Source organism: Aquarana catesbeiana, linkage group LG08, assembly GCF_042186555.1.
Source record: "Aquarana catesbeiana isolate 2022-GZ linkage group LG08, ASM4218655v1, whole genome shotgun sequence".
NCBI classification, from domain to species: domain Eukaryota; kingdom Metazoa; phylum Chordata; class Amphibia; order Anura; family Ranidae; genus Aquarana; species Aquarana catesbeiana.
The window spans coordinates 43,912,235-43,936,280 of record NC_133331.1 but is presented as its reverse complement, the minus strand read 5'-3'; the positions used below and the strand labels follow the sequence as shown (position 1 = coordinate 43,936,280).

Sequence of the window (24,046 nt, the reverse complement as noted above, 5' to 3'; positions counted from 1 at the left end):
TATTGAAAGCGCACTGCCCATGTGATCTGCAGCGGGTGTCAATGCAATATTAATGACACTTTAAACACAGGTCACAAGCGCAGTGCGTTTGCCCCACCGGATTGCATGGTACAAAAGTACCATTCGATCCAGTTACAGTAGTTCGTTTCCAAAAGTAGTGCATGCACATGAAATGAATGGGCTTAAATCGCACAGCACAGAACTGCATGTGAATCCCACAAGAACGCACACTGTTCCTGTGTGATTCCTTGTACGAATGGCCCTTAAAGTGGAACTAAACCCTCATATCCTATTCAGCCAAGGAAGCTGCCATCTTAGCCTTTGTTTGATCTGCAACTGACAAGGTGCCGCACTTGTGATCAGTTATGACATCAGCCATTTGATAGTTTGGTTGAGAGCACAAGCAAATGTGACAATATTCCCAGCATGTCGGGAATGTAACTGTTTTTTTATAACCATTAAATTAATGGGTTTAGTTCTGCTTTAATCAAGGCTAGGAATCTTTATTTTTTATTCATGGGGCTGTTATTTACCAAGTCTCTTTAGGCACAATTGAAAATAACTGCCACTTGAAAAAAATATATAGTTATATATTTTATAATATATACAGTATCTCACAAAAGTGAGTAAACCCCTCACATTTTTGTAAATAGTTTATTCTATCTTTTCATGTGACAACACTGAAGAAATGACACTTTGCTACAATGTAAAGTAGTGAGTGTACAGCTTGTATAACAGTGTAAATTTGCTGTCCCCTCAAAATAACTCAACACACAGCCATTAATGTCTAAACCGCTGGCAACAAAAGTGAGTACACCCCTAAGTGAAAATGCCCAATTGGGCCCAAAGTGTCAATATTTTGTGTGACCACCATTATTTCCCAGCACTGCCTTAACCCTTTTGGGCATGGAGTTCACTAGAGCTTCACAGGTTGCCAATGGAGTCCTCTTCCACTGCTCCATGACGACATCACGGAGCTGGTGGATGTTAGAGACCTTGCGCTTCTCCACCTTCCATTTGAGGATGCCCCACAGAAGCTCAATAGGGTTTATTTCTGGAGACATGCTTGGCCAGTCCATCACCTTTATCCTCAGCTTCTTTAGCAAGGCAGTCGTTGTCTTGGAGGTGTGTTTGGGGTCCTTATGTTGCAATACTGCGCTGCGGCCCATTCTCCGAAGGGAGGGGATCATGCTCTGCTTCAGTATGTCACAGTACATGTTGGCATTCATGGTTCCCTCAATGAACTGTAGCTCGTCATGGAGGAGTGGAAGAGGACTCCAGTGGCAACCTGTGGAGCTCTGGTGAACTCCATGCCCAAGAGGGTTAAGGCAGTGCTGGAAAATAATTGTGGCCACACAAAATATTGACACTTTGGGCCCAATTTGGACATTTTCACTTAGGGATGTACTCACTTTTGTTGCCAGCGGTTTAGACATTAATGGTTGTGTGTTGAGTTATTTTGAGGGGACAGCAAATTTACACTGTTATACAAGCTGTACACTCACTACTTTACATTGTATCATTTCTTCAGTGTTGTCACATGAAAAGATATAATAAAATATTTACAAAAATTTGAGGGGTGTACTCACTTTTGTGAGATACTGTATCTTTCATTGTGGCTGAAACATAAGACTTGGCATAGGTGTACAATTATATGTCCACGGCCTCACCTTGTGGTGACATATATCCTTCTGGAATTTAATCCTGCTTTACTTTTCAAACAAACTTGGCAGGAATATATATATTTAAAAAAATGTATCAGCGCATACAATGTATCAATGATCATGCATACAATATTACCAGTTTCATCTTTAATTGTATCATAAATGAGAAAGTATGAACAACAGGATTATGATTAATGCTTTATAAGGTATAAATTGCTTGTTCATCCATAATGTTAAAAGGGCAGCTGATCTATGATAGCCCACGATCACCACCAAACCACATGAAGCGATTCTCCGGAAGATCCCCAATAAGAGCAGACCTTTCATGGTGACGTTTTGGATACCTCCGGCAGAAGGGAGTCTCCATGTCCTGCCTTCCTCTGTAAGAGATCTGGGAATTGGTAAAACCGTCCCAGTAATTGAAAGGTCTGGGAGGTGTGCTATGACATGAAAGGTTGAAGTTTCGGGAAGACTGCTGTCTTGTTTCATGTGGAGTCTTTCTTCTCCCAAGTCCCTGAAAACATATGTACAGGTTATCTCCTCTTACAATAGACAAAACCTTTATTTTTTTCCTTTTGGATCGAGTGGGGAAAGATTAGAACCTCCGTCTGTTTTTTTTTTTTTTTTCTATCTGGGTGTCATTGTAGAGATTTCTCCTCATTTTCTGTCGTAGTCACATGATGTCATGATGGAGTAATGAAAAATCTCATCACCAATGGACACAATAAGGGAAATAGTTAGCACATCTGTCAGGTTTTTTTTATCACCATCCATGCAGGTGACACATTTTCTAGTTCTTACCCTCCTGTAAACTGACCTTTCCCCACTCGATCCCAAACTAACACACAGTAAAGAAAAAAAAGACTTTGGTGGAGTTTAGCTTTTAATCTGAATTCCAGGCAGACAGCTAAACACGTGTAATTATATGTCAGTATTACATTGTATATCCCTGTATGTTGTGGTCGTTCAGGTGCTTATCTAATAGTTTTTTTAAACTATCAATGCCCCCCACTGAGACCACCACCTGTGGAAGGGAATTCCACATCCTAACCACTCTTACAGTAAAGAACCCTCTACGTAGTTTAAGGTTAAACCTCTTTTCAGCTAATTTTAATGAGTGGCCACGTGTCTTGTTAAACTTTCTTTCACTGAAAAGTTTTATCCCTATTGTGGGGTCACCAGTACGGTATTTGCAAATTGAAATCATATTCCCTTTCAAGTGTCTCTTCTCCAGAGAGAATAAGTTCAGTGCTCGTAACCTTTCTTTATAATTAATATCCTCCAGTCCCTTTTATTAGCTTTGTTGCCCTTCTCTGTACTCGCTCCATTTCCAGCACATGCTTCCTGAGGACTGGTGCCCAGAACTGGACAGCATACTCTAGGTGAGGCCAGACCAGAGAATAGTGGTTTTATCTCTGGAGTTAATCCCTTTTTTAATGCATGCCAATATTCTGTTTGCTTTGTTAGCAGCAGCTTGGCATTGTATGCCATTGCTGAGTCTATCTACTAGGACCCTTGTGATCAGGTCTGTGTTGTTGGTAATCAGTAGGTCTAGTAACGCTTTGTTTCTAGTTGGTGTATTTACCATCTGACCCATGAAATTGTCCTGCAAGATATTTAGGAACTGGCGAGCCTAATGCCGCGTACACAAGAGCAGACTTTTCGACCGGACTGGTCCGACGGACTATCCGACTGACTTTCGGCAGACTTCCAATGGACTTTCCCAACTAACGGACTTGGCTACACACGATCACACCAAAGTCAGACGGATTCGTACGTGATGACGTAAGACCGGACTAAAATAAGTAAGTTGATAGCCAGTAGCCAATAGCTGACCTAGCGTCTGTTTTCGTCCATAGGACTAGCATACAGATGAGCTGACTTTTCGTTAGGAACTGGGTCCAGCAGCGTTCCGACGTAAAGATTTGAAACATGTTCCAAATCTAAAGTCCGTCAGATTTTCGACCGAAAAAGTCAGCTGCAGGTCCGATGAAGCCCACACATGGTCGAATTGTCCGTCGGACCAGTCCGGTCAAAAAGTCTGCTCGTGTGTACGCGGCATTAGACGAATGCGCGGTCCCTTCCACCCAGTCTATGTCTGGATAAATAAAATCCCCCATTATGATGACACTTCCCATCCTTGCCGCTAATCCAAATTGTGATAGCAGGTCCCTCTCCCCCTCCTCCCTCTGGTTAGGGGGCCTATAGCATACTCCCAGTATTACTTTCCCCTTAGTTTCATCCCTTTGGAGCTCTACCCATAAGGATTCCACCTCCTCCCTAGCTCCCTTAGTGATGTCATCTCACACATGTACTTGTACATTATTTTTGATATACAGGCATACCCCTCCCCATTTTTTACCCTCTCTATCCCTGCGATATAGGGAATACCTTTAAATGGTTGCCAGCCAATCATGAGAGCTGTTGAACCAGGTCTCTGAAATTCCCACAAAATCTAAATCCTCCTCGTAGAACAGTATCTCTCTAGTTCTCCCAGTTATCAAAAGACGTGTAATTTTGTTCAGCCATCCTTCTGATACAGGCACCCCTTCCACCCCTTCCCTAACTTTTCTCTGCTACAGTTAAAGTGGAACTAAACCTAACCTTTTGAAAACTGCCAACAGTTTTATTGAAGAAGAGGCATATTATGTCTCTTTTGCAATAATACAAACTTACCTGCATGCTCGGAGTTTTCTACCGAAGGTATACTGAGCTGCACATGCTCAGATCGATGTGCATTTCTGGCAAAACCTCGGCTGTGCTGGAAAACAACTGAGTCCCATGTGCATATGCACGATAACATTACCCCCCCGGCAATTAAGAGACCAAAAATCCGGCACCCAGGGAGACAATGACAGTGGCTAAAAAGATATTTAACTGCTGCATCACTGGAAGGTAAAGGTGAGTATAATGTGGAGTTTAGTTCCATTTTAAAATGGAACTTTACCCCCCCCACAAAAATACAATCAACATGCCACTTATCTCTTGTGTTCTTCCTATGCTGCATAAACATACTTACAATATTGTACAAAACCAGCAAATCCATCGTAGTCACACTGCTCTCCTCCTTCGGGTCCCATCCAACACTGCTATATTCCAATTGTATGTCATTGAAGGGGTCTCCTCTGGTCCCTGATGAAGCCTCCTGGAATGTATGACATGGGCCCTAGGTCACTGTAGCCTAGGTGAGAGGTGATTGTAGCCATATTAGTGCACTTGCAACAGAAACAATTGAGTACTGATGTGAAACTTTTTTTTTTATTTGCACTAATATGCAATTTTTCAGGACAATCTTTTAGGCTGTGCCCCCTTCTTCAAGGTCCAAGCACTACAAACACACAAAGTTTTAGCAGAGTGTTAAGACAATCTCTGTGAAAAAAACCCCAAAAAATACAAAAACACAACCAAACGTATGCAATGCTAATTAAGCTTGGATAGTGAGTGAGATAAGGCAGCATTAGTACTGCTTGGTAGAGCTACACGATTCTGGGAAAAATTAGAATTGTGATTCTTTTGCTTAGAATAAAGATCACGATTCTCTCATTATTCTTTAAAATGTTTAATTTAAAAAAGAAAAATCAGCTGTAGACGGCGCATGCGCAATCAACACGCCGCTCGCTCCCGATGCTCGGGGCTGGTTATTCATTTAGCCAGCCCTGAGCATCGGGAGCGAGCGGCGTGTTGATTGCGCTTGCGCAGTCCAGGCCGAGCACTATGCTCTCTGCTGACTGACATCAGTTCCAGTTGCTGACGTCAGTTCCGATATCAGCGCCATTTGCATTTCACGCTGGTTCCGGTGGCTTCTCCTCCGGTCCCTCCGGTCCAGGCTACATCACGGGGACACCGGCAAGAATCGCGGTAATCCTAAATCATCCAACAGTAGAGTTAACTGAGTAACTCGGTCAGTAATTTCAGCGTGCGCCGTCTGCATGTTGGTTACAGATTGAGTGATGGTAGTTGCCTCAGATTCTAGCGTGGTGACCCGTGTTGTAACATCTACTACTTCCTGCTTAAGCCCAGCCAGCTCCCCCCTGAGAGCCATCTCTACACGAGAGGCCAGTGATTCAAAGTCCTCTTTGGTGGGGAGTTTTTGTAAGTATGCCCAAATAGTCTGCTCAGTGAGCTGCCCAGTAAAAGACCCCTGCTGGGGTGCCACTCTGTGTGATGTACTCACTGTGACCGGAGATGTGACATCAGGCTTCAGAGCGTGTCTTTCTGTCCCACGCCGGGGCTGAGAGAAGCTGGTTCCAGGTAAATCAGCTTGCATGGACATTGGATAGTGGCATATGCAGGGAGCAGCGCTCATCATTGTCTGGGCTAAGGAGCGGTGTGAGGGAGAGAGAGCGAGGCAGGCAGGGGGAGAGATCACTGGGTGGTGAGAACGGCGGCATATTGTTGCCAGAGCCATCCGTTTCTCTCTCCAGGTCTGCAGCCAACAGTCTGAGTGCCGTCCTCATGGTAGCCGCCGGCGCCATCTTGGATGTGTCTGGGGTAGGACAGACTGTACGGGGACCAGGAAACGCTCCATCTCACCAGCGGGACCTCTCTTGCAGCAGTCAGCCTTCCCTGCCACCCGGGTAATTAGCTGGAGAGGATAATGTTAGGTATGTCCACCGTGGAGGGCTGCTAGAGAGCCGTGGACCGGGAGCTCAGTAGTAACACGTCCTCACACTTCCATGCCGAGACCAAGCCCCCCACACATCACGGTAATCCTGGCTGGAGATCGCGCGGGGGGGGGTGAATCGAGATCACGATTCTCTATACGATTAGCTGTGCAGCTCTACTGCTTGGTCCTTGAAGAATGGTGCAAACCCTGAAAGCTTGTCCTGAAAATCTGGATGTGCAAATAAAATTGTTTCTGTTGCCTAGGCTAGAAAGTTGCCTATTGGCAGCATCTTCTTAAAAAAAAAAAATTATGAAATTGTGTAAAAGAGGGGCGCTGGTAGAGTGAAGGTCGATTTTAATCAAAATCACTGCAACCTACTAATTGACTAAAAAAAAAAAAAAAAAAAAAAAAAAAAAAAAAGAGCATCAGTGGCTCCCCCACCCCGGTTGTCCCTTGATGTTCAGTTTTTGACTGACAACATTGGCCAGTGCGCTGACCTCACTCTACCGGTCTTGGGTTCTGCTTTATATTACAGAGCCAGAGGCTCTAATAGGCTTCAAAAAGGGTGGGCTCGGGGCACAGAGGGTGCACTCCGATCCCACCCAGGTGTGTTACAACAGCGAATGAATATGAATATTGTTGTTGGAACACTGATCCTCCTCCCGGCCAATCAGGAAGCGTGTTTTGACACAGGTCACCTTATTGGCTAAAAGGACAGGTGATCCTATTGGATGCCTAGGAGGAGAAGGGGAGGAGCTGGAAGCCGCCATGGAGAGGACTCGGAGCCGAACCGCTGCACCATGCTGCCTGCCACCTGCCACGATGGGGTAAGTGCCGGACCGACCAGCAAACCCCCCACACAAAAAAAAAAATCATCAGCCGCCACTTTACAGGACGGTAATATCAAGGCAGATTTGGGTTTGAATACTGATTTATATAAAAATACATGAATGTGTAGTGTAGTGTAGCCTTTTTCAAGCCAGCAGGTGGATGAAGCCTGCCTTTTAGTTACACGCAGATACGGGTTTTCATTGTGCGCCATTCTGACTTTCTAGAAACTGGCATCCGAACAACCAATGATGTCATCGGTTGATAAGAAGGATGTCTGTCTCCTCCATAGCATCCTTGTTTGAACCTCCTCTGCCTCTCTCCCTCAGCACCGGGGTCACATTAGCTGACTGATGGAGAGAAATTGAGGGAGAAGAGAAACATTGGAATACTAGGCAGTACCAGTGTGCTAAAGTTTATTTGTTTTGGAAGAATTAATCCCCTCTATCGTTGGGTGTCCTACATATGTGGATGTTGCTGCATTATGTAAAACTATTAGAATAGTTTTTTTTTACATTTTAGAATGGGGTGCCTCGAGACTGTTAATAATTTTAAAGGGTGCCTTGAGATTGTGTAGAATTTTGAAGGTTGCCTTGACTGAAAAAAGGTTGAGAAATACTGGTATAGTGTATATTACTTTTTATATGTGCCTGATGCGTGTATGTTTGGCCCTGTTTGCAGATGGTGTGCATTCGGGTCAGGCTTTCTGCCATGCCAGATAGGGCTGTGCTGTGTGACAGAGCTGTCAAAATCATAGGAATGGATGACAGAAATACAAATCCTTTGGCAGGTATGTGCTTAATTTGTGTATTTAGCTGCTTGTCTGGGGATCTGCTTTAGTAGGTGAATGGATCACTTTTTTTTTAGCACACTTACCGAATCCAGGTATTCTCCACTCAATTGTATTGAGTGTCTGTTGTCATGTGAAGAAAATGGGAATCCAGGTTGGACTTCAGTCTGCAAACAAGAATACATATCAATGCTGGTCATTACAAAGACAGGCACCTCCATTTATAGGGTTGTCATTCTGCAAAGCACATATACGAATCATTATAAAAGTTATAAAGATCTTTATTTAATAAACGATATGTCATGAAAAAATTGGAGGCTGCCATTGCTAAGGTCTCCTACTGAAATGCTGTGCATGGCTGACCCAGAACAAGTGTGTATACTATAGATTCCTAATCTTAATGCTTTCTCTGAGTCAGTGACTCAAAGTCCAAAAGCAAATTGCTCAGCGATACAGCCAGGTAACTAGTATTTTCTGGAATTTGAATCAGTGACTCAGAGAAAGCATTAAGATTAGGAATCTATAGTATACATGCCTGATGAAGGGGTCCTGTGAGGCTCTGAAACGTTGCTCTTGCTGTAACAATTTGATCGTTGAATAAAGTTTTGGACCCACATTGGAGATCCACCGTGTACTGGTGACGTTCTTCTGCCTTGAGACAGGAAGGAAGTGCATAATCCAGAGAATGCAGGGCTCAGGAATGTGTAATGCAGGGCTCAGGAGTAGATAACACATAGAGTGCAGGGGTCAGGGGTGTGTATCATACAGACTACAGAGGTTAGGGATGAGTAACACACAAATTAATGTATATATGAGAAAAAAAAACAAAAAAACCCCCTCCTCTCAGTACAATTCCCCCGCCTGCCAAAAGACCATATCCCCATTAGTATAGAACCCCACCAACAGCTTTAAATCACCCCTCCCAGTCTATCCTCTAAGTGCAGACTCCCTTCCTCCCAACATAACCCCAGTACAGACACCCATCCCAGCCAAACACCCTGTACAGCTCCTTCTCCCAGCTTAACCCCCAGGACAGACCTCCCTCCCCCCAATTACCCAGTACAGTACCCCCTCCTCCCATCTTAAACCTCAGTACAGACTCCACTTCCCAGTACAGGGCACAGGTGTGCATAACACAGGGAGTGCAGGGGTCAGAAGTAGGTAATGCAGAGAATACAGAGGTCAGAAGTGTGTATCACACGGAGATATGTAGCCTTGGTTTCCCTGGTGTTCAGCGGAAAGCCCTATAAGGTAGTTGTCGGCAGGGCCACTCGCCTGGGGGTACCTTTCGCTGAGCACACGCTCACCAATGCCTAGGGCTGCATTCATGTGAAAGTCAAACATTATTGCAGTTCCTCGACATAGAGGTGAGACATTCACTGTGTGTAGTGGTGTGAAATGCAGAGTTCCTCTGGAAAACTTTCCGTTCCGTTTTACTACACACCCTACTTGTGAAATTTTGCATTTAGGAGGGATGCCATTGAGCCTGTACCCTCTCCGCCCATCCAGCGTTCCTCTGCCACCTCACTCCCAGTGATAGAATGGGGTTCTACTGAGCACTAGCGCAAACCTCATGTGTGCTTTCACTTAACTCATTCAGCTCTCCTGTCCCATGTGCTTAGGCTGTGGGTCTCCGTAAGGTGGGTTCAGTCCCCACATCTTCAGGAAACCAACAGCTGGGGAGGAAGCCAAGTCACCGACCCGCTCACTATTGGAGAAGCCTCCACACTGCCAGGTACCATGCTTCACGACAGGCTGCAATGTACCTTACACTGTTTTAGGTTACCCATAGCAATGCATTACTCCTCCTGCTTGTCTTGCTGAGTAAACTTCTTGTAGTGGCTTTCAGGGGCGGCCTATCCATTAAGGGTGCACGGGCGCCACCCCCTCTATCCATGCCGCCGCCCCCCATCCATGCGTTTGGCCCCTTGCAGGACACCGGTGTTTTTTGAAGCACTGATTATAGCCAAAGCCTCTAATAGGCTTCAAAATAGGGTCAGCTCGGGGCGCAGAGAATGTGTTCACAGCCCACCCAGGTGTGTTAGAATATTCGCTATTTTAACACTAATCCTACTCCTGGCCAATCAGGAAGTGGGTCTGAGACCCATCATCCAATTGGCTGAAAGGATAGACGATCCTATTGGACGCCTAGGAGAATGGGAGGAGATACACAGCTGCTGTGATGGAGGAAAGGGACACAGGAGCCGCTGCCCGATGCTCGATGTCTGCTGCCTAGATGGGGCAAGTGCCAGACCAACTGGTAGACGGGAAGGGGGGGGTTGTCAGTTCACCCCCCCCCCAGAGAAAAACGTCCAGCTGCCACTGGTGCCTTTGCTTCATGCCACACATGTGCTTTACTGACCCTAGTTCTTTCATAAGCCAGGAACCATCAATGACTTCAGACCAGGCTTAAGACAGTAAATGTAACTTTTACTTAAGCATTTTGGCAATACAGTTCAACATAAATACTGGTAATGAACGACTCCTAACTAGCTCTACTAGGCTGCCCAAGCATGGTAGTAGTTCATGCTTGGCATTCTCCAAAAACTGGCACATCTCTGGACTCCTGGTGCCTTTCCACAGACTGCAAGGTGCAGAAGTCTTCTGGTTTCTGCAGCAATCATGGCATTCTCTTGAGCGGGACTCTATGGAACCCACCAGTGTTTCCAACCTACCAAATTGAAATTTACTGATACGACACCCAAAATTTACTGGCACAGCCACGTTTTTACTGGCATTTCAGTTACAAAATTACAGTTTTAAGTGCAAATTTCAGTATTTGGGCCACAAATAAGTACAATATGCAATTATCAATGTGATTCGAGGTAGATATTAAGGCAAAAAGCATATTTCTTATTTTATTTTCAATATAGTAAGTAAGTGGCTCAGGGACAGGAAATTAGAATGGGCGGCGCACATGAAATGGACTCTCATAGTGACACCGACAGCGGTGTGCAGCAGCACAGATCACCGACACGCCCCCTCCTGAGTCATAGTGACAGCAGTGTGCAGCAGCACAGATCACCAACACGCCCCCTCCTGAGTCATAGTGACAGCGGTGTGCAGCAGCACAGATCACCGACACGCCCCCTCCTGAGTCACAGTGACCATCTCTCTCTCAATGCCAGGTGGTCCTCTCAGTCCCCTCCAGTTCAAACAGCACTGACAGTCCCACTCCCGGCTTGCCTTCCTCCCGTCCCGCAGACCCGCACACGAGGCTCTGGCCGCCTGGCTCCCTTTCACCATGACATCACACAAAACGCTCAGGCACCGCCTCCGCCAGACCAGGCCACCACCGGTACCGCCCGAACACACTGTAGCAGACACTTTGATGGTCTCGGCCGGCTCCGGACCCGAGCTGCGCATGCCCAGTACCAAACCAAACATCACAGCCATATTTTTTACTGGCAAACTTTTCCTCTTACCTGGCATTTACTGGCAGGAGAAAAGTGCCCGTTTTTTACTGGCTGCCAGTAAAAATACTGACGGTTGGCAACACTGGAACCCACTCTTCCCCCTTTTTATATTACAAGATGGGTAGGCTGGGTCCAAAAAGCCCAGGAACAGCAGTATGCAGCATTAACTATTTCCCTAGCCTGTGCCAACTGACTGCCTAGCTAACATTCTATAGGAAGACCTGCCTACATCTTGGCGGGGGGGGGGGGGGGTTTAGCTTGGTAGCCCCTACAGGTCTTTGCCCTGGACACCAGAAAGAACCAAAGCTGCATATCTCAAGTGTTGTGGTAACATCGATAGTGTTGTGGTGCAGTGAAAGTCTGTGTGTGTCTCGGCAAATGTCTTGGGAGACATACAGTATAATAGGCAAGTTAAAATCATTACCTTGTTATGGGTCACACATATCAGAGGCAGTCTTTGCTTTTTCCAGGAAGCTGACTTAGCATGGTGAAGCATATCCTGACTGCTTGTTATAGGCAGCTTCATATCCACACCTATGTGAGGAAACTACAAACACAGAGAATAATTAAGAATCAGATGACAAAGTACAAGCCACAATTACAGTGATTCCCTAGCCAACAGTTTTTTTTAGCTATGAATAGAGTAGGGAATGGTTAGAACTCCTGTTAATTTTTATTTTTAATGTCCGAATCACTTAGCTCTCATGCATAATGGTGCTTGGTGGCGTACTATGTGAACATTTCAGACTGTATTTGCATTGACATGCTATGTCTATTCTGCAATAATATAGACCTGCCTGCCTGTTTGCAGTTTTTCGACCAAATGAACACTGAGCTGGGCATGCACAGCACACATTCCCTGCACACTTCAGCTGTGCAGGAATTACTTACTCCCGTGTGATTGTGCAGGATGACGTTATTCCCCTCATAGAGCCACATGGTTTGGAAGGATGTTATTAACTAATGCTGTTAGAAAATTCCAGTCTCCACTTAAGTTCACATAAGTTCATACATTTCATATACTGTTGGGAATAGCCTCTTTTTAAAGTAGACATGTGCAGAACGGAAAAATTTGTTTAGTTTCAGATAGATTCGTTATGTTACTAATTTTGTTTCCTTGATTTATTTTGGAAGTTGTTTATTTCTTTTAATTTCGTTTTGTTTATTAATTTTCTAACAAATTCCAAATTTTCGGAACGATTCGAATTCAGATCGGTCAGAAAATGATCGACCAATTCAAATTCTGTGTGAGGAATAGCTGGTTGTTAAGGAGCGGGCTGGGAAGCCAACCGCCACGTCCTTAACAACCGATGACTCATCAGCTGTCAGCGGGCTTCTCCACTGAGAGCTGAAATGTAAACTAAAGAATTCCAGCAATAGAAAAGTAAAAAAAAAACAGCATGGGGCCCCCCCACCCAAAAACAGCATGGGGTCCCCCCCATTCCATACCACCCCAAAGCACCTTGTTCCCATGTTGATGGGAACAAGGGCCTCTTCCCCACCACCCTGGGCTGTGGTTGAGGGGGTCTGCGGGCAGGCGGCTTATCGGAATCTGAAAGCTCCCTTTAACAAGCCCCCTCCAGCCCTATGCGAATGAGTATGGGATATATATTACCCCTACTCATTCACCAAAAAAAATGTATAAAGTGAATAAAGACAGCAGCACCCCCCCCCCCCCCCCCCCCCCCATGTTGAGGGCTTGTGGCCTGGTATGGTTCAGGAAAAGCAGGGGGCGCTTGCTCGTCCTGTCCCATCCCCACCTTTTCTGGCCTGTCGAGCTGCATGCTCAGATAAGGATCTGGAATGGATTTGGGGGGGGTTTACATCTGAATAACCAAAAATCCACAGATCTATTTTAAATTGGTTGTAAACTTCAGACAGGAATAATGAACAAAACAAATCCCTCTATAGTGTGTACTTGTCTCAATTAGGAGCACTAAGTGTAATTTCTGTCTGCTGCTTCCTTCCTCTGCTATCAGCATGAGTCACTTCTCACTGTCACAGAACCTGTCACAGTACAGTAAACATGCAAACACATCAGGGGCTATTGGTCCCCTATGTAATAGCAATAAAATTATGTATAAAAAAAAAAATAACTGTTAATCTCACTCGGTCTGGGGCTTCAATATCTCACCTTGTGGAGTTTCAATGATCATGAGAATGGTGAGGAATCAGCCCAGAATTACACGGGAGAATCTTGTCAATGATCTCAAGGCAGCTGGGACTATAGTCACCAAGAAAACAATTGGTAACACACTACGCCATGAAGGACTGAAATTCTGCAGTGCCCGTAAGGTCCTTCTGCTCAAGAAAGCACATGTACAGGACCGTCTGAAGTTTGCTAATGAACATCTGAATGATTCAGAGGAGAACAAAATTGAGCTCTTTGGCATCAACTCAACTCGCCGTGTTTGGAGGAGGAGGAATGCTGCCTATGACCCCAAGAACACCATCCCCACCGTCATGGAGGTGGAAACATTATGCTTTGGAGGTCGTTTTTTTTTTTTTTTTTTTGTTTACAAACTTTTTTCATTTGGTACAAAGAAATAGTACAAACAGCTTATTGACTTATGCCGTAAAATGTACAATCAAAGTAATTTCTACAAAAAGAATAACAAAATATATTGAGTGGTTCTTGAATGGAGTATATATTAATATATAAATATAAATATTCCTATTATACATTAAACTCTATATGAATAGAATACTCTTCAGTGAACTTCAGTATTTGGTAGAATTATTCAAGGTTAAAGAAGAGATTAGCATGGTTAAACCATGGGTCCCATTTTTTTGTGTAGAATTGGTTAGTATTTTGTAGTGTGTGGAATATTTTTTCCATTAGATTAATATTGTTAATTCTGGTTTTCAAATGTGAAAGAGGAACTGTGGGGGATTTCCAATGGTATGCTATCAACCAGTGTATAGCAACACATATTGTGTGGATCAATCGATGATAGGGGAAAATAGGAGACAGTTATAGATAGTGAGGTTTATATTACTATTTGAAATTTTGGAGGCAAATTTTTCCAGTTGTTTCCATATTTGAGTAACTCTATCACAGTCCCAGAAGATATGAGAAAAGGATCCTGCTGAATTGCCACCTCTGAAACATGTATGAGGGGTGTCAGGGAAAATGGTATGAATTTTAACTGGAGTATAATACCACCTTGTAAAAAGTTTGATTGCAGTTTCTTTGATCGTGATTGATCTTGTGCATTTGTGTAAGTTGATACATTTGTCCCAATTTTCCATTGTAAATGAGAAATCACATTCATGTTCCCACTTAAGCATATAGGAAAGTTTGGATTGTTCTGTGTTATTGACTAGATTAGAGTAGATTTCAGATATCAGACCTGTTCTCCTAGGTGTTTTTAGACAAATGTTTTCAAAAAATGATGGTGGGAGTGTTTACTGTTTGGAAATATGTACTAAAAAAATGTCTAATTTGGAGAAATTTATTAAACTCTGTATTGGGGATCTGATGTCTAGATTTCAATGGTGAGAATGAAGTGAAGTTGTTGTTTTCTAAAAAATTAAAGAGGGATATTAGGTTATTATTTGTCCACCATGAAAAGTCTCCTCTTTCATTTGAGGTGAGGGGGAATTTTGGGTCACCGATAAAAGATGCAAGTGGAGGTGTGTTAGAGGTTAAGTTATATTTTTTGTTATGTAGTTTCCATAATTGATATGAATGTGAGACTAATTGGTTGTCTAGGATGTGAATTGATACTTTATTACCCCATAATATACTCGAGATAGAATATGGTTGGATGGAGTCTTTTTCAAATCTAACCCATGGAACTTTGGGGTTGGGAATGCGCCATTGTGCTATTTGTGACCATCTGGCGGCTAGGTAGTAAAACCAGAAGTCTGGGAGACCTAGACCACCGTTTTTCTGTGGATTGTGTAATACTGATTTAGATAGATGTGTACGGGAGTCTGACCAGATAAATTTATTGATTTCTGTTTGGAATTTAGTAATAGTTGCTTTATTTAATCTGATTGGGAGAGCTCTAAATAGGTATAATATTTTTGGTAAAATTGTCATCTTAATCGCTGTGATATGGCCCAGAAAAGATATTTTAAAAGATTTCCATAATTTGAGCATCAATCTAATTTTTTGTATTAATGGGGTGTAGTTTTTTAAGGAGAGGTCATTAATATTTGGTGTAAGAAATATACCAAGATAAGGGAGAGAATCCATTGACCATGAGAAGTTGAATGAGGAACGTAAGGAGTCTAAGTGGGATGATGGGATGTTAATTGGCATACCTATAGATTTGGTGACATTCAGTGTTAGGCCAGATAGTAAGGCGAAAGTTTTGAGAGTATGTAGTAAATTTGGTAAAGCAATATTGGGTTGTGTGAGGAATAATACCATATCATCCGCATACATACTCAATTTATAGGTATTATTGTTAGAATTATAACCTTTTATATCTGGATTGTGAAGTATTGCTGTAGCTAAGGGTTCAAGCGCTAATGAGAATAATAAGGGAGATAGGGGACAACCCTGTCTTGTTCCTCTGCCTAGTCTGAAAAAGTCTGAATTAGAGCCTGGTAATCTAATCCTAGTGGATGGGTTATGATAAAGTGCGTGAAAGGCGTGGAGAAATTCACCCAAGAAGCCGTATCTTTTCAGAACTAAATCAAGGAAATCCCAGGATACACTATCTAATGCTTTATTGATATCGAGACTAAGAAGTAAAAGAGATTTGGAGTTGATATTTGCGTCTTGTATTATGTTAGTGACTAATCTAATGTTGTCTGTAATTTGTCTACCAGGTATGAAACCTGATTGGTAGGGGGAGATTAGTGAGGGAATTATTAATGCTAGTCTATTGGCTAATAATCTACAGAATATCTTAGGGTCATTGTTTATTACAGAAATTGGTCGGTAGTTTTGTGGCAATGTGTGGTCTTTGTTTGGTTTTGGGATAAGAGACATATTTGCAAATAGCGCTTTGGAGGTCGTTTTCTGCTAAAGGGACAGCACAACTTCACCACATCAAAAGGACGATGGACGGGACCAAATCTTGGGTGAGAACCTCCTTCCCTCAGCCAGGGCATTGAAAATGGGTTGTGGATGGGTATTCCAGCATGACAATGACCAAAAACACACGGCCAAGGCAACAAAGGAGTGGCTCAAGAAGAAGCACATTAAGGTCCTGGAGTGGCCTAGCCAGTCTCCAGACCTTAATCTCATAGAAAATATGTGGAGGGAGCTGAAGGTTCCAGTTACCAAATGTCGGCCTCAAAACCTTAATGACTTGGAGAGGATCTGCAAAGAGGAGTGGGACAAAATCCCTCCTGAGATGTGTGCAAACCTGGTGGCCAACTACAAGAAACGTCTGACCTCTGTGATTACCAACAAGGGTTTTGCCACCAAGTACTAAGTCATGTTTTGCGAATGGGGTCAAATTATTATATCACTCATTAAAATGCAAATCAATTCATAACTTTTTTTAAATGCATTTTTCTGGATATTTTTGTTGTTAGTCTGTCTCTCATTGTTAAAATAAACCTGCCATTAAAATTATAGGTATAAACTCTTACCAGATCCAGTGGACTCCCCTGTCAGCAACATGGCGTCATGAAGACATTGTGCCACCCAGGGCGTGTGGAACAATATCCGGACCGTCAGAACTCCCAGATGAAACTTCACAGGAACTCACAGGGTCATCAGATGAGTGCTCCCGGTGGGTACAGGTGGAATTCTGCTAGCTGTGATGTACTGCATATGATGGAGGTTGAGCATTCACTTCTTTCTGGTTGTTATGTAAAAAGAAAGGTAAAGCTTCCCCATGGTGCAGATAAAAAAGGTATCTTTTATTGCTAAAAAAAAGATAAATTAAAGTAAAGTGATCACAATAAAAGTCAAGGGCAACATGAATGATGGTAAGGAAGTCCAACGCGTTTCGACCCAAAGGCCTTCTACTGGGGCATAAGCCACCAACTCCAAGTTGACGTTGGGCGCGCTACTGTGTGCAACGCTGGACTCCAGTGTTTGACACGCGGACCTACGGCCATGGACATGAGAATTGTTGTCCTGATTGATTGGCCGCGAGGTCTGACTGTCTTTTACCACGTGACTCTGGATTGACGTTCAGCGCCCTTTTTGGGCCGGACGTCACATCCTTTGTTTGACATATGGAATCCCAGGTTTGGGTACTGTATACTTCCTGCTTGTTCACGGATTGGCTACCTGGCTTGTCTGTTTTTTTATTGCTGGATGCCATTAGCCGATCAATGCCTAGCTGCTCATTTACTGATCAGCTGACATTCTCGGTCCAATCACATTGAGCCATTCCTTTTTCTTGTGATTGGTTTTTACTTGTTTGTATCATTTATAAATATTGGCAACTTGGAGTTGGTGGCTTATGCCCCAGTAGAAGGCCTTTGGGTCGAAACGCATCGGTCTTCCTTACCATCATTCATGTTGCCCTTGACTTTTATTGTGATCACTTTATTTTAATGTATCTTTTTTTTAGCAATAAAAGATACCTTTTTTATCTGCACCATAGGGAAGCTTTACCATTCCTTTTACATAACAACCGGAAAGAAGTGAATGCTCAACCTCCATCATATGCAGTACATCACAGCTAGCATAATTCCATCTGTACCCACCGGGAGCACTCATCTGATGACCCTGTGAGTTCCTGTGAAGTTTCACCTGGGAGTTCTGATGGTCTGGATATCGTTCCACATGCCCTGGGTGGCACAATGTCTTTATTAATCCATGTCGCTGACAGGGGAGTCCACTGGATCTGGTAAGAGTTTATACCTACCATTCTCTAATTTGATGCTGTTTTTGGTGGATGTGGTTCTCATGTACCGATCAACCAAGTCTTCTGCCAACGTTTGAAACATTCTTCACTGCCAGTGACTTTTTCCATGCGTGCACTGATTTAGAGACTTACTCTTCACATTTTTTTGCCTCATGGCTAATTGACTTTTTATCATTATTAGTTGTATTCACTACATCCAGTCGTAAGACTTGCGGTGTATGTGACCATATTATATTACCATTTTTTTCTCTCTATGCGCTACATTTTTCTTATTGATTTTACATTGCTGTTTGTCACACTGTATGTAGCTGCTCCCTTTCACTAGTTAGCGCAGTGTTTTTTTTGTTATTTCCACAATAAAATTATAGACTGATCATTTCTTTGTTAGTGGGCAAATGTACAAAATCATCAGGGGATCAAATACTTTTTTTCCCTCACTGTATTATAATGATTATATATATATATATATATATATATATATATATATATATATATATATATATATATATATATTAGATAATAATAACAGATATACACAGCATATATATTAAAGGGGTTGTAAACCCTGGTGTTTTTTCACCTTAATGCATCCGATGCATTAAGGTGAAAAAACACCTGCCAGTCACCGGCCCCCCAGCCCCCCCATTTTACTAATATGAGCCCCTTCATCTGTTCGGCGGGGACGCGCTGTCCCTCTCTCCACGGGGTTACGGCTCTTGATTGGATAGATTGATAGCAGTGCAGCCATTGGCTCCCGCTGCTGTCAATCAAATCCAATGAGGCGGGCGCTGGGGGGGCGTCTATGGACGTCAAATGCTGGACGGAGCGCACCTGCAATGTAACCCTCCCGGAAGAGCGCTTCTCCTAGGGGGTTTCCTGATGTGGGGAGGAGCTGCAAGAGCCGCTGGGGACCCCAGAAGAGGAGGATCGGGGCCACACTGTGCAAAACGAACTGCACAGTGGAGGTAAGTATGACATGTTTGTTATTTAAAAAAAACAAAAAAAAAAACGATCTTTTACAATCACTTTAAATATATTTACTTGATCATAATAACAATAAAATAATATAATATACAGACACACATATAGAGGCTGCCCCGTCTCACCCACACTCCGTCCCTATCAGTAGAAGGGTTGCTCCGGCGTCCTCTAGGCATCCTTTGTGATCCCACACCGTCCCCTTCATCTATACACACATCTCATGTCAGGAACAGAACTCCTGGTCTCTAGGGAACACAAAAAGCGTCCACTGGTAGCCATAGGAACCTCAAACACCAATGCTTGTTTGGTAGAGGGTCATATACAGTCGAAGGAACTTGTCTAGGGGAGAGTGTCTGCAAGTCAGGCGCCATTTTGTTGTAGCCGCACAATCATTGGCCATGGGTCTCGAAACAAGCAGGGATAGGCTGAGGCGGACTAGTCTAGACCTTGATTGACTGTGGCAGCGGCTCGGGTAGAATTCTGACGGGTCGCCTAATCTGACGAAACAGCAGTGTTTCGCCAGATTTGGCGACCCGTCAGAATGTGTAATGATAGTGACGTTTTGACACCGCCATCTTGCTACACCCCGCACTCGCCCACAGAAAGGATACACGGAGAAGGGGGAAAGCGGACATCTTGTTACACCCACCGGAGGTTTGCATTTTACACTTATTTTTAACTATAAACTGATGCTATATAGTGAAATACAGTACTAAGAACTCCGTCTGACAGTTTAGATGTCGAATTTTAAAAGCACCGAGCTTCTGTCAGATTAGCAAACCTGTGAGTTCAGCGGGCTTGCCGCTGCTTTTAAAATTTAACGTTTAAACAGTCAAACGGAGTTCTAAGTACTGTATTCCACTATATAGCCTCGGTTTACAGTTAAAAATAAGTGTAGAATGCAAAACTACAGTGGGTGTAACAAGATGTCCGCTTGCCCTCTTCTCACCCTTATCCTTACTATGGAGGAGCGCGGGGTGTAGCAAGATGGCGGCGACGGGACGTCACTTCCGTCACGCGTTCTGACGGGTCGCCAAATCTGATGAAACAGTTTGTGCCGCGCTCTGAGGGGGGGTCTGTCTAGGATATTCCCTGTTCTCTATGATCCCTCCAGTTGGTGGGCGGGGCGGACTGTGAGTTCCGGGAAGGAGGGAGCGGTGTGGAAGTTTTCCCGTGTCAGGGAAGCTGAGGGAGCGGAGAGGGGACGGTGCATGGAGGGGAGTACGGAGGAGGAGAAGGCCGCACACAGGCCGGACAGTGCGGAGGACACGGAGGAGGAGAGCCAGGTAATTACACCGGTCATGGCTGAGTACAGGGGGAGCCCCTCACACCATCCCCTCCCCCTCACAGGATACATTATTATTATTATGTGATCTCTCCTCACTGACCTCACTAGGATAGAACATCTGTCAGGTTTGTATTTAAAGCAGAACTTTACCCAGAACAACTTGATAAAAAAATATATTCTTTAGAAAGGAGCCGCACATCCCACATTAATAATCATCTTACCAAAATCAGTGTGTGCCGATAATTTCCTCCCAGAATTGCTCTTGTTTTTTCTTGCTGGAGGCGGCCATTTTACTGAAGCCCAGAGCCCCTGAGCAGCAGTAAATCATAAAGTGAAACTAAACCCATCCATTTTAACGGTTTAAAGGGGTTGTAAAGGTAAAATTTTTTTTTTTTATAATTTTTTTATTTTTCAACAAATGTAAATCAGCATAACAAAAAGGTATAAAAATGGTATATGACAGTTTTACATGGAAGCAGTCATAAGATAAGTACAAACAGTGTAAATAAGCATGATGAGGATATCTGTATAGATAGATGTCAGCTTCTTCCCGAATTGGGTCATACATACAAAATAGAAGTTCCACACAGTATCCATGCTTCCATCTCAACTATATATTCAAACAGAAGGATGCTCAAGAAAAACGTGCAAATTGGAGTCAAAAAGGAGCAGGAATGGGAGGTTCAGAAGAAAATTTGGAATCATCCCAAGGTTTCCAGATTTTTTCAAATTTGGGAATATTACCTTCAATTTTTGCGGTTAAATGTTCCATTCTACGTATATCTGTGATAATGGAAAGAGCGTGGTGTACAGTGGGAGCGTTGGTAGAGAGCCAAAGTCTAGGGATGGCTCTTTTTGCTGCCAGAAGAACAAAAGATCCCAATCTCTGTAGTGATTTAGGAATACCCGGGAAAGGCAGGCCTAAAAGGAAATGTATGGGGTTTAATGGGATAGATGTGGCAAAGAGTGATTGCAATAAATTTTGTATCTCAGTCCAATATGCACTCAAGATCCGACAGTCCCAAAAAATGTGAAGGTACGTACCTATGGACCGTCCACACCTCCAGCACAGACTAGAGAGAGATGAATTTTGGGCATGTAGCAATTCAGGAGTTTTGTACCAAAAAAATATTATCTTAATAGCGGTCTCCTTTTGTGCCACACATCTGGAAACTTTAAAAGCCGACTCCCAAATTTTACCCCAATCTATTAATGAAATTGATCTATTTAGGATTTTGGACCATTTTGTCATGTATCTATGTATGGAGTCAGTTAAAGGGGGTATTGTCTGGAGTATTTTATATATGGATGAGATTAGTTTTGGTTCATATGGGCCATTTGTACACAGTAATTCAAAATCAGTGGGTTTTTCTAAGGATAATGAGGGGAAGTTGGATTGGAAAAAATGTTTAATTTGTAAGTAGAAGTATTCTGTAGATTTGGGTAGAGCATGTTTTTCTTTGAGGGCTGAGAAAGGTAAAAGCTTGTGTGTTACTGGGTGAACCAAATGTCGCAGCTGAAATATACCTGCATGTGTCCATGGAATTGTTTGCAAATAAGATAGTCCATCTGGGATGTCTGGGTTGAAAAGGATATTCTGGAGAGGGGAGCAAGATAAGGAAAGATGAAATTTGTCCATACATCTTTTCCAGATTGATAGCGTACGGGGAAAGACACAGAGACCTTAATTGGGTTATGAATTTCTTTGAGGATGGCCATAGCATATAGCACGGATGTACAGGGGCAGTAATCCCCATTTCAATTTCGGCCCATCTATTTGCAGCTTTTCGTGAGGTCCATACAGTCAGTACTCTAAGATGAGAGGCATAATAATATTTAATAAAGTCGGGGGCGGCCAACCCACCTTTAGCTCTAGGGGAGAGGACTACCGATTGGGCAATTCTATGGGATGCATTGTTCCAGACAAAGTTAAGGCACTTTCTCTGAAGATTTTTCAACTGCGACAAAGGGACTGGAACCGGGAGCGTTTCAAAAAGATACAATAATTTGGGCAGCACCAACATTTTAAGAACGTTAATCCTACCAAGAAGGGAAATTGGGATGGAAGACCAATGTTGTAGAAGTTTAGCAATTTCTGTGAATAGGGGAGGGAAATTAGCTTGGTAAAGAGAGTGATATGAGGGGGTAAGATGGATTCCTAAATATTTTAGTGAAGTCTGGCACCATCTATATTTAAATCTGTTTTGTAGGGAGCTGAGTATATCTGAGGGTATATTGATGGGGAGAGCTTCTGTTTTAGTCTGATTAATACGGAAACCTGATAGGGACCCGAACGTGGATAGAGTGTCGTGTAAGGAAGGTAATGAAATCTCGGGATGTGTGATGGTTAGGAGAATGTCGTCTGCATAAAGAGAAAGTTTATAGTCCTGATGTCGTAATGGAATTCCCCTGATATCAGGGTGGGATCTAATAGCTGTTGCTAAAGGTTCTAGACTTAGTATAAATAATAGGGGCGATAAAGGGCAGCCTTGTCTCGTGCCATTACTAAGAGTAAATCGTTGTGAAATATAGGAGGACAACTGGACTTGCGACGTAGGGAGGGAGTATAGGGTATGTAGAGCTTGTATAAAGGGGCCTGAGAATCCAAATCGGGTTAAAACTGCAAACATGAAGGGCCAACTTAATCTATCGAAAGCTTTTTGAGCATCTAAGCTTAAGACTATGGTGGGACGTTTGGTTCTAGTTATTAGGTCTATCAAATCTATGGTTCTTCTTGTATTATCTCCAGCGTGTCTCGAGGGAACGAATCCTACCTGGTCTCTATGGATCAGGAACGTTAATAGTGGGGATAATCTATTGGCTAAGATCTTAGTAAAAATTTTGTAATCTGAATTCAATAGAGCAATTGGGCGGTAATTGTCGGGTAGTGCAGGATCTTTACCTGGCTTAGGAATTACCGTTATGTGTGCATGTAAGAATTGTGAATGTGGGATAGATCCCCTGAAGAAAGAGGAGAATAGGGATTGTAGATAGGGGATTAAAGTGTGTGCAAAACTTTTATAATAAACGTAAGGGAGACCGTCAGGGCCCGGAGATTTGTGAGTTGGAAGATTTTTAATCACCTCTCCTATTTCCTCCTCAGTAATCGGAGAGTTAAGAGAGGACAAATGATCGACAGAGATTTTGGGTAGCGGAAGGGAATCCATAAATTTATCAAACTCAGATTGTGAGAATTGGGGATGAGATTCAGGACCTAAACAATTATAAAGCCGACTATAAAAGTCACCAAAGACTTTTGACATAGCTTTCGGGCAGTATGTGGGGGTGCCATCGGATTGTATCAAATGATCAGGTATCGATAGAAAGGGCCTTGGTTTTAATTTGTTTACCAACATCCTATGTGGTTTGTTTGCATAATCATAAAATTTTTGCTTAGCCCATAGCATAGATTTGGAAATTTGGTTCATATCAAAAGACTTAATCTGATCCCGGATTGAGATGACATCCCTCAATTTTTCCACCGTGGGGGAGGCCAAAAGATTTCTTTCAGCTATCTGCAGTTGGGTAATAAGATCATTTTTGAGTTGTACAGAGTCTTTCTTTAGACGAGAGCCCATAGCTATGCATTCACCTCTAAAAAAGGCTTTATGGGCCTCCCACAGGGTGGAAATCTCCGAAACAGAGCCATCATTAATCCGGAAAAACTCAGTTAGTTTCTGTTGTA

General features: G+C 43.2%; 2 protein-coding genes across 3 annotated transcripts in view; one reads left to right on the top strand and one right to left on the bottom strand.

Moving 5' to 3' along the window:
- Positions 1-1,796: 1,796 nt before the first annotated feature.
- On the bottom strand, positions 1,797-19,404 carry TEX36 (testis expressed 36). Of its 2 annotated transcripts, none has more exons than XM_073595758.1 (4): positions 19,176-19,404; positions 11,729-11,851; positions 7,975-8,055; positions 1,797-2,178 (listed from the first exon to the last, which is right to left on the bottom strand). In XM_073595758.1, exons 2-4 carry the CDS (start codon positions 11,828-11,830, stop codon positions 1,915-1,917), a joined length of 447 nt encoding a protein of 148 aa, XP_073451859.1. In that variant the 5' UTR covers positions 11,831-11,851; positions 19,176-19,404; the 3' UTR covers positions 1,797-1,914. The 2 variants fall into 2 exon arrangements, with proteins under 2 accessions (XP_073451859.1, XP_073451858.1); XM_073595757.1 differs by having other exon boundaries at positions 19,199-19,404.
- Positions 19,405-20,085: 681 nt separating this feature from the next.
- Positions 20,086-24,046, top strand: part of EDRF1 (erythroid differentiation regulatory factor 1) — a 159,890-nt gene continuing 155,929 nt past the window's right edge. Inside the window, exon 1 of the mRNA XM_073595756.1 lies at positions 20,086-20,359. Within this exon, the coding sequence (XP_073451857.1) occupies positions 20,285-20,359 (75 nt within the window). The 5' untranslated portion in view covers positions 20,086-20,284. The remainder of the gene's footprint in view (positions 20,360-24,046) is intronic.

What these genes read in the sequence shown, in the direction of transcription:
- TEX36 (XM_073595757.1), bottom strand. Translation starts at nt 19,249, where the DNA reads ATGCCTAGAGGACGCCGGAGCAACCCTTCTACTGATAGGGACGGAGTG. An exon ending in CTGATAGGGACGGAGTGTGG is followed by an intron (nt 11,852 to 19,198) that starts GTGAGACGGGGC and finishes CTGTGTTTGTAG; the next exon opens with TTTCCTCACATAGGTGTGGA. An exon ending in TATGTGTGACCCATAACAAG is followed by an intron (nt 8,056 to 11,728) that starts GTAATGATTTTA and finishes TCTTGTTTGCAG; the next exon opens with ACTGAAGTCCAACCTGGATT.